This window comes from Nicotiana tabacum, chromosome 19 (genome assembly GCF_000715075.1).
Source record: "Nicotiana tabacum cultivar K326 chromosome 19, ASM71507v2, whole genome shotgun sequence".
In the NCBI taxonomy this organism is placed as follows: Eukaryota; Viridiplantae; Streptophyta; class Magnoliopsida; order Solanales; family Solanaceae; genus Nicotiana; species Nicotiana tabacum.
In genome coordinates, this window is record NC_134098.1 from 12,929,792 (window position 1) to 12,948,555 (window position 18,764).

At 36.9% G+C, this 18,764-nt stretch overlaps 1 protein-coding gene across 2 annotated transcripts; it reads right to left on the bottom strand.

Moving 5' to 3' along the window:
* Positions 1-403: 403 nt before the first annotated feature.
* On the bottom strand, positions 404-11,079 carry LOC107763714 (DNA topoisomerase 6 subunit B-like). 2 transcript variants are annotated; one of them, XR_012703200.1, is made up of 19 exons: positions 10,589-11,079; positions 10,346-10,398; positions 8,338-8,435; positions 8,120-8,225; positions 7,867-8,001; positions 7,659-7,710; positions 7,334-7,398; positions 6,833-6,939; positions 6,653-6,755; positions 6,433-6,518; positions 6,100-6,296; positions 3,479-3,594; positions 3,251-3,336; positions 3,078-3,150; positions 2,152-2,243; positions 1,699-1,837; positions 1,533-1,623; positions 1,281-1,455; positions 404-842 (listed from the first exon to the last, which is right to left on the bottom strand). XR_012703200.1 is itself a non-coding variant. In XM_075239672.1 (19 exons), the coding sequence occupies exons 1-19, from the start codon at positions 10,668-10,670 to the stop codon at positions 696-698; spliced, it is 2,007 nt and encodes a 668-aa protein (XP_075095773.1). In that variant the 5' UTR covers positions 10,671-11,079; the 3' UTR covers positions 404-695. The 2 variants fall into 2 exon arrangements, 1 of the variants encoding a protein (XP_075095773.1); XM_075239672.1 differs by having other exon boundaries at positions 1,533-1,627.
* Between the last annotated feature and the right edge of the window lie 7,685 nt (positions 11,080-18,764).

Here is an 18,764-nt window from a genome sequence, read left to right on the forward strand (position 1 = left end):
AAAACACCCTCCTCGCTTGGATTTCTTTCTTCGGGATTTTTAAATAAATGTGGTGTCAGGTCAGCTTGCATGCGACAAACTTAAGTAGGAAATAGAATTTCATGTTCTAGAGTTTATAATTTCCAAGAATTTTTCTTTCTAGTTGTTCAAAGCATCTCAACTCATGGGTTACAATGTACACTAGCATCAAGCTTAATTAAACTTTGGAAGATCAAAGAACTTATCCCTCCGGGTTAGGGATAAGGTTTGCGCACACTCTATCCCAGACCCCACTTGTGAGATCCTACTGAGTCGTCATTGTTGTTGCGAGATCAAAGAACTTATTGACTCTTTATCTGAGTAGCAACTTTCTCTACCCTCATCTTTTTTGTTCCCTTAACTGATTCACGGAGAAAAAACCAAATGATCATAGATAACTCGTCAGTCAATATTCCAACATATAAATGGTACTTAAAGATTATTTAAGTTACAAGATCGACACTAACATCTTCAGGGAATGGGAGAATGAATCTTTGACCTCAAATTTACAATGTGCGACGACGATTCAGTAAACATAGTTGCATGAATCTTCCTATGACACTACATAATTGCTGTGGTCTTGTTCATCTCTAAATTTCTATAATTCGATTGATACAAACCAATGAAAAATGATATTACAGATAACACACTCCTATGACAAGCCAGCTAGCGAATAACTAGTGATAGAGTCTGAAAACAAATACAGGGCTTTTGAAGTCGATGAAGTTCTTATCTTCATCCAGCGACTCTATGTATATGTCTTCTCGGGGTTCTTCATTCACTCCGCTCTGTGTGGCATATTCCAAGGCCATTTCATAGTCCACCTGCAAAACAAAATAGTGAAACGACATAGTGGTTCGTTGTTACAGACCCTTTCTTGTGGATTTTCCAGAACAAAGATTAGCAATATTAGCTGGCTCTGTGGAATCATCTCAGTTTTCCAACTTTACAGCTGGGAAAATACTTACTCATACCCGGTGTTTACACCAAACTAATTAACATTCACATATTAAGTGAGAATACATATCAATTAACTTACTTGCACCCGGTGTTAGATATATGTGTTGCATTCATTCGTTTGGTGCAAACAATTGGTGCGGGTAAATTTTTCCTTACAGTCGCAAGCAGGTTTACAACCATTTTCTTTCTCAAATTCATAAGAGGTTAGAAGCATCCAATCAAGTTGATGGTAGCAGTATTTGACCATAATGTGATATACAAACTTCTCTGCACTAGAATAACATATACACAGGGATGCTTACCTTTTCAACATGCTGAGCAAGCTTTTCTCTCAATGTATCTTTCGTTATTGAATTAACTGAAACTTGTTTTAGTATGTCTGTTTCGTCATTCCCGTAGCGCTTCCTTTTTGACGCATGCAGATTTGCCATCTCTTTTAGGACGATATATATAGCATTAGTAGAATCAGGGATATACCTGCGTCCAGTAGAAAATTAGCATTGAATTTGACTGATGAAACTCAAACTATTATCAGCCTAAATGATCAAGCTTACTTGCTCAAATTCCGCTTCCTTTCCTGCTGCTCACGAGCCTGAATCCTTTTTACAATCTTTGCTTTGAGCTGATTGCAACACTGCTGAATGGCTGTCTGCAATACTGATTTATTAGCCTATGAAAAAACTGTTCAGCGATTTATGAACCAAGGACAATAGGAGTTACCTTGACAGCAGAAGCTATCTCACTTATGTCATCTCCGATATACTCCTTGCCAGTCCCCTTGAAGGGAATTTTGGTGCTAACGATGCTGACAAAGACACCAATCTTGTCTTGTGTCTGGTTGATCTTGTAACTGTTCCAACTATAAATGACATCTTATTACAGTCTGCAGTTCAATTCGCAGGAATTTTCCCCACCCTCACACAAAAAGGGAAAAACCAACTAAAAGTGACAAAAGAATATGAGGCAGAGAAAAGGAAGCTTGAAGGAAATTATTTCTCCCCTGTTCTGGGGTGGCAAAAAGGGGAGCCCACAAAAGATAACATCTTCTATAGTACTTGTTCACAAGAAATTTAGGGAAAGGAGAAAACATTTTCTATGAGAGAATAAGCAGAGTTTCTTTATTTTTTAGTGAATGAGAATTACGAGCAAACTTTGTAGGCTTTAAATGCTTACTTGATTCTCTTCAAAGCAGTCCTGGTAACAACATCAGCACCTTGCTCAAAAAGAAGCGGAATCCGATTAGCAAATCGGAATATATTCAGCCCCTAAAATTTTGGTCAGGCATAGTTAGTGCAACAATATGAGATAAAGAAATTCAGAAGATATAAAAGTTGTAATAATAGGGCTAACACCAACTGATGAATCATGAGGCAACAAGCTAGGAGAAGCAACAAAAGTTCTATGGATCAGAATTTTCTAACACTGACATTTGCTTCTCTTTTCTTCTATTTCTTTTCCACGTCCGTTATTATCAAAAGAAAGGAAACACTATCATCCAATGAATAAAACTTCAACATCTATTTAGGGGTCGTTTGGTACCAGGGATAAGGATAATAATCCTTGGATAGAATTTGGGATTGTATTTATCCCATGTTTGGTTATAGGTATTAGCTAATCCCGGGATAAATTTTACAGTAAAATGGTGGGATTAGCTATCCCATATAGAAGGTGGATAGCTGATCCCATGGGATATCCTTATTTATCCAACCATTGTACCAAACGACCCCTTGTTCGAGAATATGGGAAGACCAGAGGATGTCCTCTGCAGGCAATTATTTACTTCTTACAGCTCCTAGAAAGTATATCCTTATCACCAGGTGACTCCCTCAAGAACCTCATCAAGCGGTAACTTCAAGCTCAAAAGCGAAGAAAAAGAATTTGACCATCATATAGTGCTTCCACAATCATTTGATTAGGGTTGTCCAATGAAATCAAATCATAATTCACTACTTAACGAATGCAGATTAAGACACATTCTGATGGGTCCTTTGCTTCTAACATTGGTGATACAACATATTGTATAGCCACAATCAGTTTCGGGACTAGACGTGCTTCATTCTCTATCTTTTATATACTTTACCATAAAGGAGATTTCTCACTTGTTTAACATCTTTCCCACCAACACTAACTCCAGCTTCCACGATAAATGGATGGCCTTCGAATACTTGAGCACTGGACAGAAGTTGTAGTAACTTTTAATACTTCTATGATTTGTATGATAAAATCAAAGGATTCAAAAGATAAAAGTAGATGAAGAGCTTTATATACCAACCTTCCAGAAAAGGTAGCAACCATATCTGGATGCAGTTCTTTTATAATACCAAGACGTAGATTATATTCTCCAGCAGGACTTAGAATCTGCAATATGGCTTGTTATTGACATGCAAAAATTAGTACAAAACATATACACAATAAAACTGGGAATCAACATAACATTTTATAATTTGGTGTCGCTAAAAGCAAATGGAAAAGAAGCAAGAACTTCAAAAGAGGAACTTACATCACCACTGGGATCATCAAATTTGGCTTGACGAAACAACTGATGGATGCGAACTATTTGCTGTGGTGTTAGAGATTTAACTGGCATTTTTGGGTTAAAATCAGGACCCATCTCCCCTAGAATGTGAAAGAACATCCTTCTTTAGTTATAATGTACAATGACCGAAGGCATTTTATTGTTATGTAAGTGAATGAGTAGTATGCTACAGATATAAGTACATAAGTAACGAGGGATAGAAATGTTCATTATGGAAAGATTGATGTATCAACAAGTAGTTTTAATGGTAATAAGGTTTTCAAGAGAGCACAAAGCACAAAAACATTTACGAAATGCAACTCTAGCAAGGCAGTGTTCAGCATATCACATTAATTTTTTACTACAGTACCAAAATCAGACTTGAATTTTTACAATGCCACACAACCTAATAGTAGGAGCATAGTTCTCAGCATATTTCATATTTCACATGCCTAGCCACACTTGCCAGAGGAATTTCCGGACCCAGAATTAGCCTGAACGTAACATTCATGTAATTCACATTCTCTCGTGAAAATTCCAACTTATGTTTCAAATTTGCTTGTCTGATTTTACTGTAGTGGCTTCTAAGGACCTTAATGCTCAAAATAAGACTACATTTGACCTCGTCAATTTCTTTTACTGTTGTGTAATCTGTATTCTTACCTGCCACCAGTCTTCCATTTAAGTCTTTCCTCTCTATGTTATTATTTGTAGGAGACATAATATTAAACTTTTGAGTTTACTGAAAGTGTGCTCCCTCTATTAGCTTAAACTTTTGGATGAGTTTGTCACACACTTCAACATGGTATCAGAAGGGACAAAAGTCTCTCACTGCCACTCATTATGAAAAAGAACTCCACATGCTTCACCATGAAAAATAATCATGCCCGCACATGAAGGAGCATGTTGAAAGCATAATATTAAGTAAATAAAAGTATCTTCTTTCAATCAACTTAATCTTTTAGATGAGGCGGTCACACACTTCAACATTATTCAACTATGAAATCTTCCTACTCAATTAATTCAAAAGGAGTCTTTCATAATGAGAAATATGGAAAAAATTGCTACTCCCTCAGTTTCATATTTTTTTTATATAACCGAAAAGCCACTCAGGGTCACTTTATATGACAGTGGTTAACTGGACATAGAATTGAAATATTAATTTGACTTTTTAATTATATTAGTGATAGTAAAAACTAATTGAGTGAATTTTTCTATTAGGTAACTAAGTAATGATTAGGAAGTTGGGTAAATAAAGATAACATTGCATCAAAATTTAAAATTCGAATAGTTAAAAGAATTTGAATTTTTGAAAATTCCAAGAGTTGTAGACAGTAATGTCGGAATTCCGTCTTGACATAATAAAGAGTGATGTCCAAAGCGCAAAGAGATCAGAAGTAGGCTATTAAATTGGGCATTCCTGCTTAGCCCAAGGCTTACCTTAATAAAAAAACCATGTCAAACATTTTAGAATGTCTTAAAACAGAAAGAGTATCATATAAATTAAAATGGAAGAGTATTACACTTGGGTTATCATTCTTTAGCTATAGAGGAAAGGATCTATAACTTTTTTGTTGTCGACGAGTAGTGACACCCATTAAGGCAAAAAAATAATTTTTGTTGGCTGTGTTTAAGAAGCTTAGTTCACTATAAGACTTAAATTTAAAATTTTGAATAACTTAATAAGACCTGGATGAATAGACTACATCTCTTACCTCAAAGAGGAAACAGCATACTATGGTGTTCACTACAAGAAGGTACTAGAAACACTATAAAACCTACATCCATCACAATTTGTTTAATACAATTTTAAATATCCCAAAATATTTGAGACACTTTTTGAGAAGAATATTATACAATGTTATATTATACGATGTTCGGATTTCTTGAATTTAGCTACATTTAACCATTTAATTTACTCTTTGATGTGATATCTTTCTTTTCAATCTATCTTTGCAACCATATTATAATCCAAAACTCTAATTACTTTTTACGGATCAACTTAATATTTTAAATCTATATCCTGTCAAGCCTGAAGGAAGGAGTTTATAAATATCTAAAAAAATTTAAAAGAAACTTTGCATTGTGATTTAATGAAGCAATGCATTTTTGTGTCCTAGAATTTGAATTTCGATTGACAAATCAAAGATTTCATTCTCAAACTTTTTGCTACAACCAAAGAGAATGAATCTTAACCCCAAAAAAATGTAAATGAAATAACCAAAAACATAATGAGATTAGCACTAGAAGTGGCAACCACGGAAAATAGGCTTATCATAAACATTGGAGTTCCATAAAAAGCCAATTTTTTAAAAATACAATCTCTGTGCATAAAAAGCCAATTGAAATGCAAACTTATCTTCTGCTAGTCTGATAGTAAGGAAAAATTTATATTTTTTCCAACTCTATTAAGTTGGTGAGCAGTAACAACAAACTGTTGTCTACTAGTGGCTGAACGGAATGCAATCAACAGATGAACTATTTTCCATTGTCGAAAATACATAGAGCATGTACATAATCTTTAGCCAGACACCCTTGACTGCCAACTAATTTAGTTTTAACAAGGGATCTCAAATAGATGAATGCAATCAGTTTCAAGTTCTCACCGATTAAACGCTCTGCATGGGACTTCCCAATGTTTACAAATTCATGCTGAAGGAACTGCAGAAGGGTCTGTTTTGATGTCTCCGTTATAAGCCGTTTGATAAGAAGTATATCCACAGCTGATGGATGATACTTGGTCTCAAGAGGAACTGGAGGCATTATGTCCGTTCTTCTAGCGAACCTAATTATCACATTTTTCCTACAATAAATTCAAAATAAAGTGAAACCGGAGAAATTCAGGACATGGTTTATGAACTCAAAGATAGTGGATGTGCTTGTAGCCTTGCACAAACAAATTAATTCAATCAAGGAGGGGAGAGAGAGAGAGAGAGTACTCTGGAGAATCTGATATGAATTGGAAAAGGAATTGTGCATAAGGCGTGATGACGGCCATTTGTCGCATATAATGCAATATTTTGGACTGGAAACACAGAAAGAAAATATCAGTTTTCAGAAATATAGAAGGTGCATCAGTTGGTTAAGTTGCTTTCACTGCCTGAATGAGGTGAAACTTGGGAGGACATCTGTCACAATGACAATGTAAAAACTACATACTCGGTAGGTTGTCCAGTTCCCTTCAATAACAATCTGGATTTCAGCACCATGCCACCATTCTTTGTTTTCCCGTTTTTCATGTACATGAATGTGAGGAACATTCCTGAAGCAAAGGCGTAATGCAGTGAGGTACCACGAAACAAAATTCTATGTTACTATGCATTCTGAAATATAGCTTACTTGTGAATATCAATATCCAGCCTACAGAATGAGGTATAACTTTGGCTCTTCATGGAAGATGTAATCTCAATGGGAAGTCCTGTACTCATCTTGGACCAAATCAATGCCTGTAGAAATGAGAGAAAAGGATCAAAAAAGGAAATGAAGGTATATGTTGACATCCATTGAAATCCGTTTCTGGATGAACACAACTAAACTGGAAAAAAGAATTACAGGCTAAAATCACTGGGAGGATCACTCTAACAGTATGAGAATATTCTCTTAGTTCAGAGAAATTATCCACCCACTCACCCTCACAACCACCTCTTAAAACAGATAATAGCAACAAGGCAGAGAAGATACCACAAACAACTAAGACACTAAAATGTAAGACCAGAAGAGATAGAAGATCAACACTAACCTAATGTTACAGAAATTATGTACTATGAGTGCAAACAATTTAGAGAAGGTGATTGTTAAAGAAAGTCAAATGATTAGGTCAAGACCAATTTCTGAACATACCATCTTTGCACCAAGACCAAATTTCCCACGTGTCTGTTTCAATCCATACTTTGTTCCAGACAAAACTGCAGAAGACACTTTCTTAGGAACAGGATCATGTGCAGCAATATCAGAGTTAAAAAGAATCAACGATTTCCACTTGGATCTACAATAATATCAGGAAAACTTAATCCTAATAACTAAACTAGAAAAGCCACTCGAAAACACCTCCGCTCCTCCCAATAGAAGGTCAAGAGAAAACAAAAGAAGTTGGGAAAAAACAAAAGGCAGGAATATGCAAAAATTTCAACTGGTAAAATAACTGGATATGGAGATCACATAAAACCTCGTCCAAACATATTCGGGATATCGTCATGTGGCATTCCTCTTCCATTATCCTATATTAGAAACAAGTACAGTGAGTAAAGTCATTCTGGAAATAAACTCCCTCTAACTTGCTAGTGAGATTGCTTTAATTCAACAATGTACATTTGTTGTCTTCCATACTGAGAACAGCGTCAGCATATAGAAGAACAAAGAGAAACAGGTCATACCTTGCATGTCACCCTATAATACGATGCCTCCCTACCCTTAGCTGCCTTTGTAGCTACAGGGTCTTTTCCTTTCTTCCCAAGAGCAGCATTCTTTGCTTGAACCTCTAGAAGACGAGCTTCCTTGGCAAGTCTTTTCTGTAGCACAACAGGTAGAAAACTAGTTCACTACTGAAATCCGCTAAATGTCAAACAGTCAGCATAAGATGTAAATCAGAACGCCATCCAAGTGAGACCAAAATCACTGCTTACACACCTCACGAGCCTTTGCTGTCTCAAAATCATCATATAGAGCTTCATCTCTTCGTTCATGGTCAGCCAGACCAATCATGGAATTAAACTTACTTTTGCCGATCTCTTCACTACAGGAGCATAACAAAAACCAAAACAAAGCTATGACGAAAGGTTCTCCATTAATGAATTTTTGTTAGCTCATTAAAGCAGTTACTAAAATAGACAACAATAATCACTTACATGGTTATCTCTACGACAGGAAGCTCAGATATGGATTCAGCAGAATCAAGTGCATTCTCAACAAGTTCTCTCACAGTAGTGTAAAGACATTTTCCAGGCTGAAAAATTGAACAAAAGGTAACTAGAGACAGCCTATAAATATAGGAAAGTTTTAGGCGAGTTTCATACATATGAAATGGCCAATTTGGCTAATATACTTTAAACGAGAAGTATTCTTCACCGTTGGCAAAGGTGCATGGTTCGAAGGTACTGCCACACCTCAAGCACATTGGTTAGGGTGAAGAGCGGCGTGATTTAAAGCACATTAGTGTATCATTGCTGAAGTAAGCTCCACCTCATAAAAATCTTAAGCTATAAAAAAGGAAGAGCCTATTCCATTTAATGCCTTCAACATGCCCTTCAATATGGACAATTTTTTGCGATTGATGGCAACAATGTCTGACCTTAAAGCCTCCACCTACTCTACTATAATTATGAATTTTGGGGACACCTCTTGAAAAGGGGTATATTAATTAACTGATGACAGTGAGTTATCAACAGTCTGATTACATGCTAAGCAGGGGGCATATGGAGGTTAAATTTTCAACCTTTTCTATTGTAAAGGTACCTACAATTTTGAGGTACCAGCTTCTCCTCTCCTATATAACCGTTGTTAACCAAGTGCAAAATCTTCGTAAAGCTAAAGATTCAATGTATAGTTCTATGGAGACCATGCACCCCTTTGTTTCTCACTTTTGCTTTTACCCTTCGTTTGCATTTGTTTTTCCTTTTCAGTAATCCATTTATGATTTCTGCTTCTTTTTTGAAATTTTGCTTCTCTATCAAACTATTTCTCTAGGAAAATCTTTATATAAAAAATTTCTCTTGGAAAATATTTAGTTCGTACTTGATCTAAGTAGTCACATTGAGGCATGCAAATTTTTTTAAATTACGATGGTATCTAGGACAATTTGCACCCACCTAGACCTTGCACCACTTTGTTTCTCTTTTTTCTCTTTTACCTTAGTTTGCATTCATTTTCCCTTTTCAGTAATCCTTTTATGACTTCTGCATTTCTTTTATTCTGCTTCTCTATCAAACTATTTCACTTGGAAAATCTATAAGAAAATTATTTCTCTTGGAAAATATGTAGTTCATATTTGATCTAAGTTCTCACATTGAGGCATGCAAGATTTTCCAACTTTTTTTATAATGGTGGTGCCCAAACCAACTTGTGTGCATCTAAACTATTCCATCGGATACATGTTGTCTCTCACCAGCACAACTACTGGGCAACTCCATCCACTAAGGCTTAGGTAGATTGGAAGAAATCACCTAATATTTTTTGTCTCTGTGGGATTTGAACCTGGTCTCCAAGGTTTTCACTTTTCACACACTTAATTGACCATCCTAGTGATTTTTGTCCCCGTGGGATTTGAACCTGGTCTCCAAGGTTTTCACACACTTAATTGACCACTAAGTCATACCCTTGGGTGCGCAAAATTTTCTCAAAATAAAACCTGATACTTTAAGATCTTGACTTAATGTTTGTTGTTGGTGTTGTTATAAGCAGATCTTGAGTTAATGTTTGTAATAATTAATAACTAGAAACTCTACATATTTAGACTTGGGAATGTTTTCATTTGCATAAATAACGCACCTAGATTCATTCGGTACATACCTAACTTTCCAGCTAGCAGCCTAGCAATGCACCTTAGTTAATGACAACTTTAGTTACAAGTAATAAATCACTCTTTTTTTAAACCATGGAGGTGTTTGGGCCAGCTTGCGTGCAACTATTCCACTAGGTACTTGCTAACTCACATACGAGGTAACTTTGTCCACCAAGGCTTTTGTGAAAAAATAACCTAGTGTTATTTGCTTTCACTGGGATTTGAACCAACAAGACAATAATATTTCATTGATAACCTTAAATCATCAAATCTAATCATGATTGCACAAAACTATTTGAGATTGTAATCTGTATCATTAGAAATACAGAGAGATAATAAGCATGTAAGAAACTCACATTATCAAAACCCGCAATGTTCTTGTTATCTGCAAAGAACTCAGCTGGAGACTCTGCATAAAATTCAAAACATAAACCGAAAGTTAAACAAGAAAAAAAACTACAAACGATTAAGCTCAGCAGTCTCCACACATATACACACACGCATAGAAAGAGAGAGAGAGAGAGAGAGAGAGAGAGAGAGAGAGAGAGAGAGAGAGAGAGAGAGAGAGAGAGAGAGAGAGAGAGAGAGAGAGAACAAACTCTGTTTGAGAACGCTATCTTTGGGTTTTCGAGGGGTTTTTGATTTGCCCTTCTTCGGTATTTCTGGACTATCACTCTCCATTTCAACTGATTAAAAAATAATTTGAACTAGGGTTTTTACTTCAAATCAGCTAGGGTTTTTGTTCCCCTTTTTCTAACTAAGCCTCCATTCAGTGTTCATTTAGGAAGTATATACTGTTAAATGCATCCACCATTGAAGCTCCATTAGCAGGACTGTAGTTTGTTAAAATGTGAGGACCAATCGGGTCAATTTCGGATGCCCGTAATAGAATGGGGCTTGGCCCGAATGACATGGGCACACGAATTTTCCCGCGTTAACTAGGGTGGATGCAAAAGGATAGATAATTTCTTTTTCTATTCATCTTTTTATTCTTCCCCCGTTGTTGTTAAAAGAAATTTTGATATTTGTAATGTAAGAATCAATGATCGCTCAACTTAAATTACCTAACAAATTTATGTTTCTTTTATTTATAACAGAAAAATTATTTAAATATATCTAATAGCACTCAAAAGGTAATTCAACCAAATCTTTCAACTTTCTCGGAGCCAAATATCTAATTTTACCCTATAGTTATCAAGCGTTGTCATTTTTTATTTTTTAGTATTTTAATACTTTCTCTCTTTTTAATCTATATTATGGACTTATCCATAACATAAATAAAACTAATCTATAAAGTAAAAAGTAAAAAATATTTTTCAAGCATATATAATATTGGAATAATAAAATACATAAGTATTTGCTTTATTAAATTCAAGTTATCCATTTTTTGATTAGCTAATATGATAGGGCTTTGATAATCCGGATTAGCCATCCATTGATCCATGTTTCTATTTAGGGAAAAAGATGTCACAACCCGGAATTCTCACCATCGGGATTATGATGGCGCCTAATATTTTACTTGCTAGGCAAGCCAACGTTAGAATAGTTTTTAGCTATTTTTTAAAATTCAAATTAACCGATACCGAGTAAACTGAATAAACTAAAATAAAACTAAAATAGAGTGAGAAAAATCATAACAACGACAATATCTAGATACAATCTCAGAACTGGTATCATAAGTGCACGAGCAACTAGAGTAATACAGATAATGGTCTGAATGAAAGTAAAACTGTCTGAAATGAAATAAACTGCTAGGATAAGGTAGAAGGGGACTTCAGGGCTGCGAACGCCGAGCAGTTGTACCTCAAGTCTCCGTCAGGCAATCAATCCGAGCAATCTACTGACCGCCGCTAGGACCAACTCTCAAATCTGCACAAAAAGTGCAGAGTGTAGTATGAGTACAACCGACCTCATGTACTCCGTAACTGCCGAGCCTAACCTCGACGAAGTAGTGACGAGGCTAAGACGGATCACTTACAATAACTTGTACGTAGTATTATAGGAAAGAAACGCATGAAAAGTAAGGCAGTTAACTTATGAAAATAAACTCAATCCTCGAAATCAGTAAAACCAGAAATATCAGTCCTCAGAATCTCGTACGAAAGCACTAAAAGCTAACACAATGCACAATAGGGGTGGGCGTCGGTCGGTCCGGTCGGTTATTATGAAAGTACGGTTCGGTTTATCAGTTTTCGATTTTGTAATATTAATAACCAAATCAAACCAAAGTATTTACGGTTCGGTGCGGTTTTTTCAAAGTTCGGTTCGGTTATTTTCGATTTATTTTTTTGGTTTTAAACGGTTGAAAGAAATTTTATGTTTCTCTGGCAAAAGGAAATAGATTGTCATAATGAATGAATAGAAAATAAGATATTGGTCCAACAACCATTGCACATAACAGATACGACATTAACATCCATTGAATAGAAAAGAAGGTATTGTCATAATGAATGAATAGAAAAGAACTAAAACACCAAAAAAAGAAGCCTTATCTTAATAAAAAATCAACCAAAGAAATCTTGAACACCTTTTCCGGCAAAACTCTATCAGAAAGTTCTGCCAATACAGCATTAACAGTGAGCAAACCTGTAAAATGACACTGGACCCAACTCAACTCAGAACTCAGAAGAAGTCGCACTAACCCGAGGAAGAAGGATGAGCGACGAGCTGAGGAAGAAGGCATCACAGTCGAGTTAAGGAAGAAGGCAGCAGTCGCACAAAGCTGAGGAAGAAGACAACAGTCCCACAGAGACAGAGCTGAGAAAGAACCCTAAATCTAATTTTTTATTTAGGTTTGGGAAATGGAAATTGGGAAGTAAGTGACTAAGTGTAACGTATGAGACTATCAGTAAGTTTGGGTAAATTGGGCTTTAAAGTTCAAATGTGTATTGGACTATTGGGCTTCAGCCTAAAATGGATAATAAGTTTTGGACTCATAAAAGAACCACATGTTCAAACCTATTTTTCTTAACTAATACCCAAAATTTTGGTTTTTCGGTTTAACCGAAAACCGAAGCACCAAAATTGTAAACCGCACCGAAAAACCAAAAATTAATAATTTAAAAACCGTGCACCGACCGAAAAACCGATTAAACCGAAACCGAAAAATCGAAATGAACGGTTTGGCCAGTTTTTTCGGTTCGGCCGGTATTATGCCCACCCCTAATGCACAATGAATATAAAACACACCATCTGTTGCGGCGCGCAACCCAATCCCATCATACAAACACAATCTTCCCTTATTTCACCATGTCAATATCAAGGATAACATGTAAAATCTGTTGCGACGCGCAACCCGATCCCACCATATAATCAGAATCAATATCACAATCCTCCCTTATTTTACCATATCAAAATCACATGTAAAATATATTGCGGCATGCAACCCGATTCCACTATATCAATAGCAATTCTCCCTTATTCCACCCGTTGCGGCGTGCAACCTGATCCATAAATAAAATTAATAAATGTAAGCAAATCAACAACTCAATTCACAAGAATCTTTATGAGTAAAGAATATGAAAACAATCCATAAAAGGGCCTCGTACCAAATCAAGGAATGCTACAATTAATACAAGGCGACAAGACAAGTCAAGTATATGACAATTAAAGTATACAAGTAAGGCAATTAAGGCAAGTAGCAATTAATCATGAAAACATGGGAGAAACGAACATTTTAATATGATGGAAATAAGTGACAAGTAGCAAGTTAAGGCATAGGAAGAAATTAAAGCATGTGACAGTTAAGACATAAAATAAAATAATTAACGAAGTACGGTAAAGCATGGAAACAAGTATTTTGACGGCGTATATACACTCGTCACCTCGCATATACGCCACTACACATGTACTTCACATAGCACATAGCTCAAGGGTTCATATTCCCTAAAATCAAGGTTAGACCCAACACTTACCTTGCTCCACAAGCAAATTAAAGCTCAATCGGGGTCTTTCCTCTAACAATCGCCTCCGAACTAACCGAATCTAACCAAAATCGACTTAATATCAACAAACAATGCTAGGTAAATCAATTACAATACATAAAGTTAAGATCTTTACACTTTTTCCAAAAAGTCAATCAAAGTCAAACCCATGCATGCTTGGTCAAAACCCAAGATTTGGACCAAAACCCAATTACCCATTCAACTCTCAGCCCGATTATGTGATTAGTTTTGAAATTCGACCTCAATTTGAGGTCTAAATCTCAGTTTTACAAAACAAAACTCAATTCTTTCAAAATCCCTAATTTTCTACCATGAAAGAATATAGATTAAGGTTTGAAACCAATGGGTGTTAATGAAAATGGAAAAAAAGGAGTTAAACTACACTAACCTATGAGGTGGTGATAGAATTTCTCTTCAAAATCGCCTCTAGACCGAGCTCTAATGTGAAGATAGTGAAAAATGGGTGAAATCATGTATTTGGGATATTTAATAGAATGGGAATTATGTGTTCATCGTGTTCGTGAGACACCTGAAGCGTTCGCGAAGAGCACTTCCTAGTTGGCCATCGCAATCGCGACAAACTCTACGCATTCGCGTAGGCTTAGCCCACCTCGCCTTCGCGTTCGCGATCCTGGGCTCGCGTTCGCGTAGAGTAAGAGTTCCATTCCCACTCCCCCATCTCCTATCACTACGCGTTCACGAAGTAGTGGCCGCGTTCGCGAAGGGAAGACCCCCCACCGCTTTGTGTTTGCGATGAGAAAATTCCTCTCCGGCTCATATTACTCTTCGCGATCGCGAGAGTATTTTCACGATCGTGAAGAAGATCACACCAGATGACAGCAGTAGCCCAAAACCAACAAATGTTTTCTAAGTTCAAATGGTTTGTAGCCTATCTGAAACTCACCCGAGCCCATCAGGCTCCAAACTAAATATGCACACAAGTGTAATAACATCATACAAACTTGCTTGCATGATCAAAATATCAAAATAACACCTAGAACCACGAATCGGATACCAAAACGAAGGAAAATTTCAAAAAAACTTAAGAACTTTCAACTTTTCAACTGGACGTACGAATCACGTCAAATCAACTCCGTTTTGCACCAAAATTTGCAAACAAGTCATAAATACTGAAATGAACATATACCAAGTTCTGAAACTGAAATCTAAACCCGGTACCAACAAAGTCAACCTATGGTCAAACTTAAAAATTCTTTAAACCTTTAAATTGCTAGTTTTGAACAAATTACGTTAATTCAAGTTATGGACTTCCGAATTCGATTTCGGGTATACGCCCAAGTTTTAAATTACGATACGGACCCACCGGGACCGTCAAAATACTGATGCGGGTCTGTTTACATAAAAAGTTGACCGTAGTCAACTCAAATAAGTTTAATGGCACAATTTCACATTTTATCGGTTTTTCACATAAAAATCTTTCGAAAAAAATACACGAACTATGCACACAAATCGAGGAAGGCTAAATGGAGTTATTCGAGCCTCAGAGCATAGAAATGAAGGGTAAACTATAAATGACCTATCAGATCATCACATTCTCTACCTCTAAAATAAACGTTCGTCTTCGAACGGACATAAAAAGGTACCTGGACTGGTGAAAAGGTGTGGATATCTACTCTGCATGTCCGACTCGGACTCCCACGTGGCTGCCTCGATCGGCTGACCTCTCCACTATACTCAAACTGAAGGATAACTCTTAGACCTCAACTGTCGGACCTGCTGGGATAGAATAACCACCAGCTCCTCCTCATAAGTCAAATCCTTATCCAATTGGATTGAGCTGAAATCTAACACATGGGACGGATCACTGTGATACTTCCGAAGCATGGACAATACCGGATGGACTGCTGATAAACTATGTGGCAATGCCAGCATGTAGGCCACCTCACCCACTCTCTCAAGAATCTTAAAAGGTTTAATATACCTAGGGCTCAACTTGCCCTTCTTTCTTTTTCACGAGCAACTGTCGGTAGTCTATACACATCCTCATCGACCCATCTTTCTTCTTCACGAACAACACGGGTGCACCCCAGGGAGAGACATTGGGTCTGATGAATTCCTTATCAAGCAAATCTTGTAAATGCACCTTCAATTCCTTCAACTCCGGCGGGGCCATACGGTATGGTGGAATAAAAATAGGTTGAGTGCTTGGAGCCAAATCAATATAGAAGTTAATATCTCTATCGGGTGGCATCTCCGGCAGATATGCAGGAAATACCTCTGGAAACTTACGCACAACTGGTACTGAATCAATTGAAGAACCTCCGCACTCGAATCACGAACATATGCCAAATATGCTAGACATCCCTTCTCCACCATACGTCGATCCTTCACATAAGAGATAACCCTGCTGGTAGAATGGACAAGAGTGTCACGCCCCGAACTCAAGGAGCACGACCGGCGCTCAACCGAGTAAACCCGGTCGAGAAAGCCTACTTTATATCAACATTTGATCATAACTCATTCATGATTTATCAAAACATCATCAGTGTCATGACTTTTAAATTGACTACATTTGGCTCAACGGCCTACAATCTTTCACATGATGGGTGCGTAGCCTCATAAATACTCTGAACATAAATACATGACAAAAATCAAAGCTTTAATTACATGACCCACAGTGTACATGGAGCTTCTATGACAATAGATACCTAAATACATAAAATGAACTAGACCCAAACACCCAATAGAACTATAGCGGGATCACCATAGCTGAGTAGTGAAGAAGATCCCTATCAAAGATCCATATTATCATGTAGAAGCATACATGCATCCATTAAAAGATGCAGCGCCCCCGGCAAAAGGGACGTGAGTACAGTACATGTGGAATAGTATGTAAGGCATTCAAAATAACATATGAAAATACGGTAACTCAAATAAGAGACAAATAAAGTACATCAAGAAACTACGAAACATCCCATAGAATCACATTTCAATTCTCGTTATGCTTACATCATTTTAAACTTCGTTTAGGATCAACTGAGCCATATGAACTATATGTGGAATACATAATATAATGTAATTGTAACAACATGTACAAGGCCAATGAGAGTGGCACTTATTGTCTGCGTTAACAATGCGTCTCACAAGACCGTCCATATCCCTCTCTTATTTTACACTTATACATTTCGTAGACCGACCTTAGTGTTCACATATCATATTATACACATATGTGTCTCATAGACTGTCCATAGTGTTCACATACACAATACACCTATTCAAGGACTTGGAAATACAACATGAATATGATGAGTCATGGTAACAATAAAATGGGCTTAGATAGCCGTTAACGTCAAGCAAATTTATTAAGAGCTTCCAATAACATTATTAGATTTCAAGTCGGGGATCCTCTATAACCACCTTCACATAAAACGGCCATTCTGCCTCACCCCAACATATGTAGGTGAATGTTATCACGATACCATAATCTCTACATAAAGCGGCCATGCCGCCTCACCCCAATATATACGGGTGGAGGTGTATCACGATACCATAATCTCTACATAAAGCGGCCATGCCGCCTCACCCCAATATATGCAGGTGGAGGTGTATCACAATACCACAATCTCTACACAAAGCGATCCTGCCTCCTCACTCCAATATATGCAGGTGGAGGTGTATCACAATACCACAATCTCTACATAAATAGGCCATACCATCTCACCCCAATATATGCGGGTAGAGGTGTATCACAATACCATATTCTCTACACAAAGAGGCCATACTGCCTCGTCCCAATATATGCGGGTGGAGGTGTATCACAATACCACAATCTCTACACAAAACATTCATGCCGCCTTACCCCAATATATGTGGTGGAGGTGTATCACAATACCACAATCTCTACACAAAGCGGCCTTGTCGCCTCACCCCAGTATATGCGGGTGGATGTGTATCACCATACCACAATCTCTACACATAGCATCTCTGCCACCTCACCCCAATATATGCGGGTGGAGGTGACTCACAATACCATATGTAAACTCAAAGCAGCATGATTAACATTACATTTAAGGTCGAAATTTCCCATATCATTGGAATACTTCATGTTCATGCTCATCATAGAGAAACACAACTCATTACATTAGCACATGCATAGTAAACCAATAAGTCTATTTCAATGGCACATGAGCCCAATTTCTTTTCTTAAGGTTCATCATCATTTAGCATAAGACATCTCCATTTCATCTCGTTATTCAATCACTTGACATCTTGAGGTCATTAGATAAGTTCATGACTCTAGGGGACTTAACATCGAAGTCATTTGCATTGATTATTTTAGAAGCATACATACTATGATTGAAACCATTGGGACATACAACGCCTCATAATTCTCGTCTTGGCAAGCGGCCACACTTCATGTTCATACTATCACTTACTTGTATTTGCCATGGGTGATCATAGAACATTAAGAGCATTTAAAACATTTAGGAACACCATAGCCTTTACTCATAGGAACATAGGAGCTTATAACACATTGGAAACAAAGTACAAATACGTTCATCTCATAACCTTTCACACCATATATCGCTTCACTTGTACGTTCAACCACGTACAACATCATTATTTCATTGGCACTCTTAGCCATACATATGATTCTTCTTTCATAGCACAATGGTCGTATTTCATATTCCACACTTTCATATATTTTCTTTCATAGATCATCATCATAAATATCAACATATAGAATATTCTGAAAATCGCAACTTTAGGTTCATTAGTAATGAAGTCTTTAAACACAATAGGTTTCTTTCCAAGAAATAGAGTAAAATGATTGGCAATCAAAGCACAAGTTAAGATCATAAATGAGTAA

What these genes read in the sequence shown, in the direction of transcription:
- LOC107763714 (XM_075239672.1), bottom strand. Translation starts at nt 10,670, where the DNA reads ATGGAGAGTGATAGTCCAGAAATACCGAAGAAGGGCAAATCAAAAACC. An exon ending in AGACAGCAAAGGCTCGTGAG is followed by an intron (nt 8,002 to 8,119) that starts GTGTGTAAGCAG and finishes GTTGTGCTACAG; the next exon opens with AAAAGACTTGCCAAGGAAGC. An exon ending in TTGATGATCCCAGTGGTGAT is followed by an intron (nt 3,337 to 3,478) that starts GTAAGTTCCTCT and finishes GCCATATTGCAG; the next exon opens with ATTCTAAGTCCTGCTGGAGA.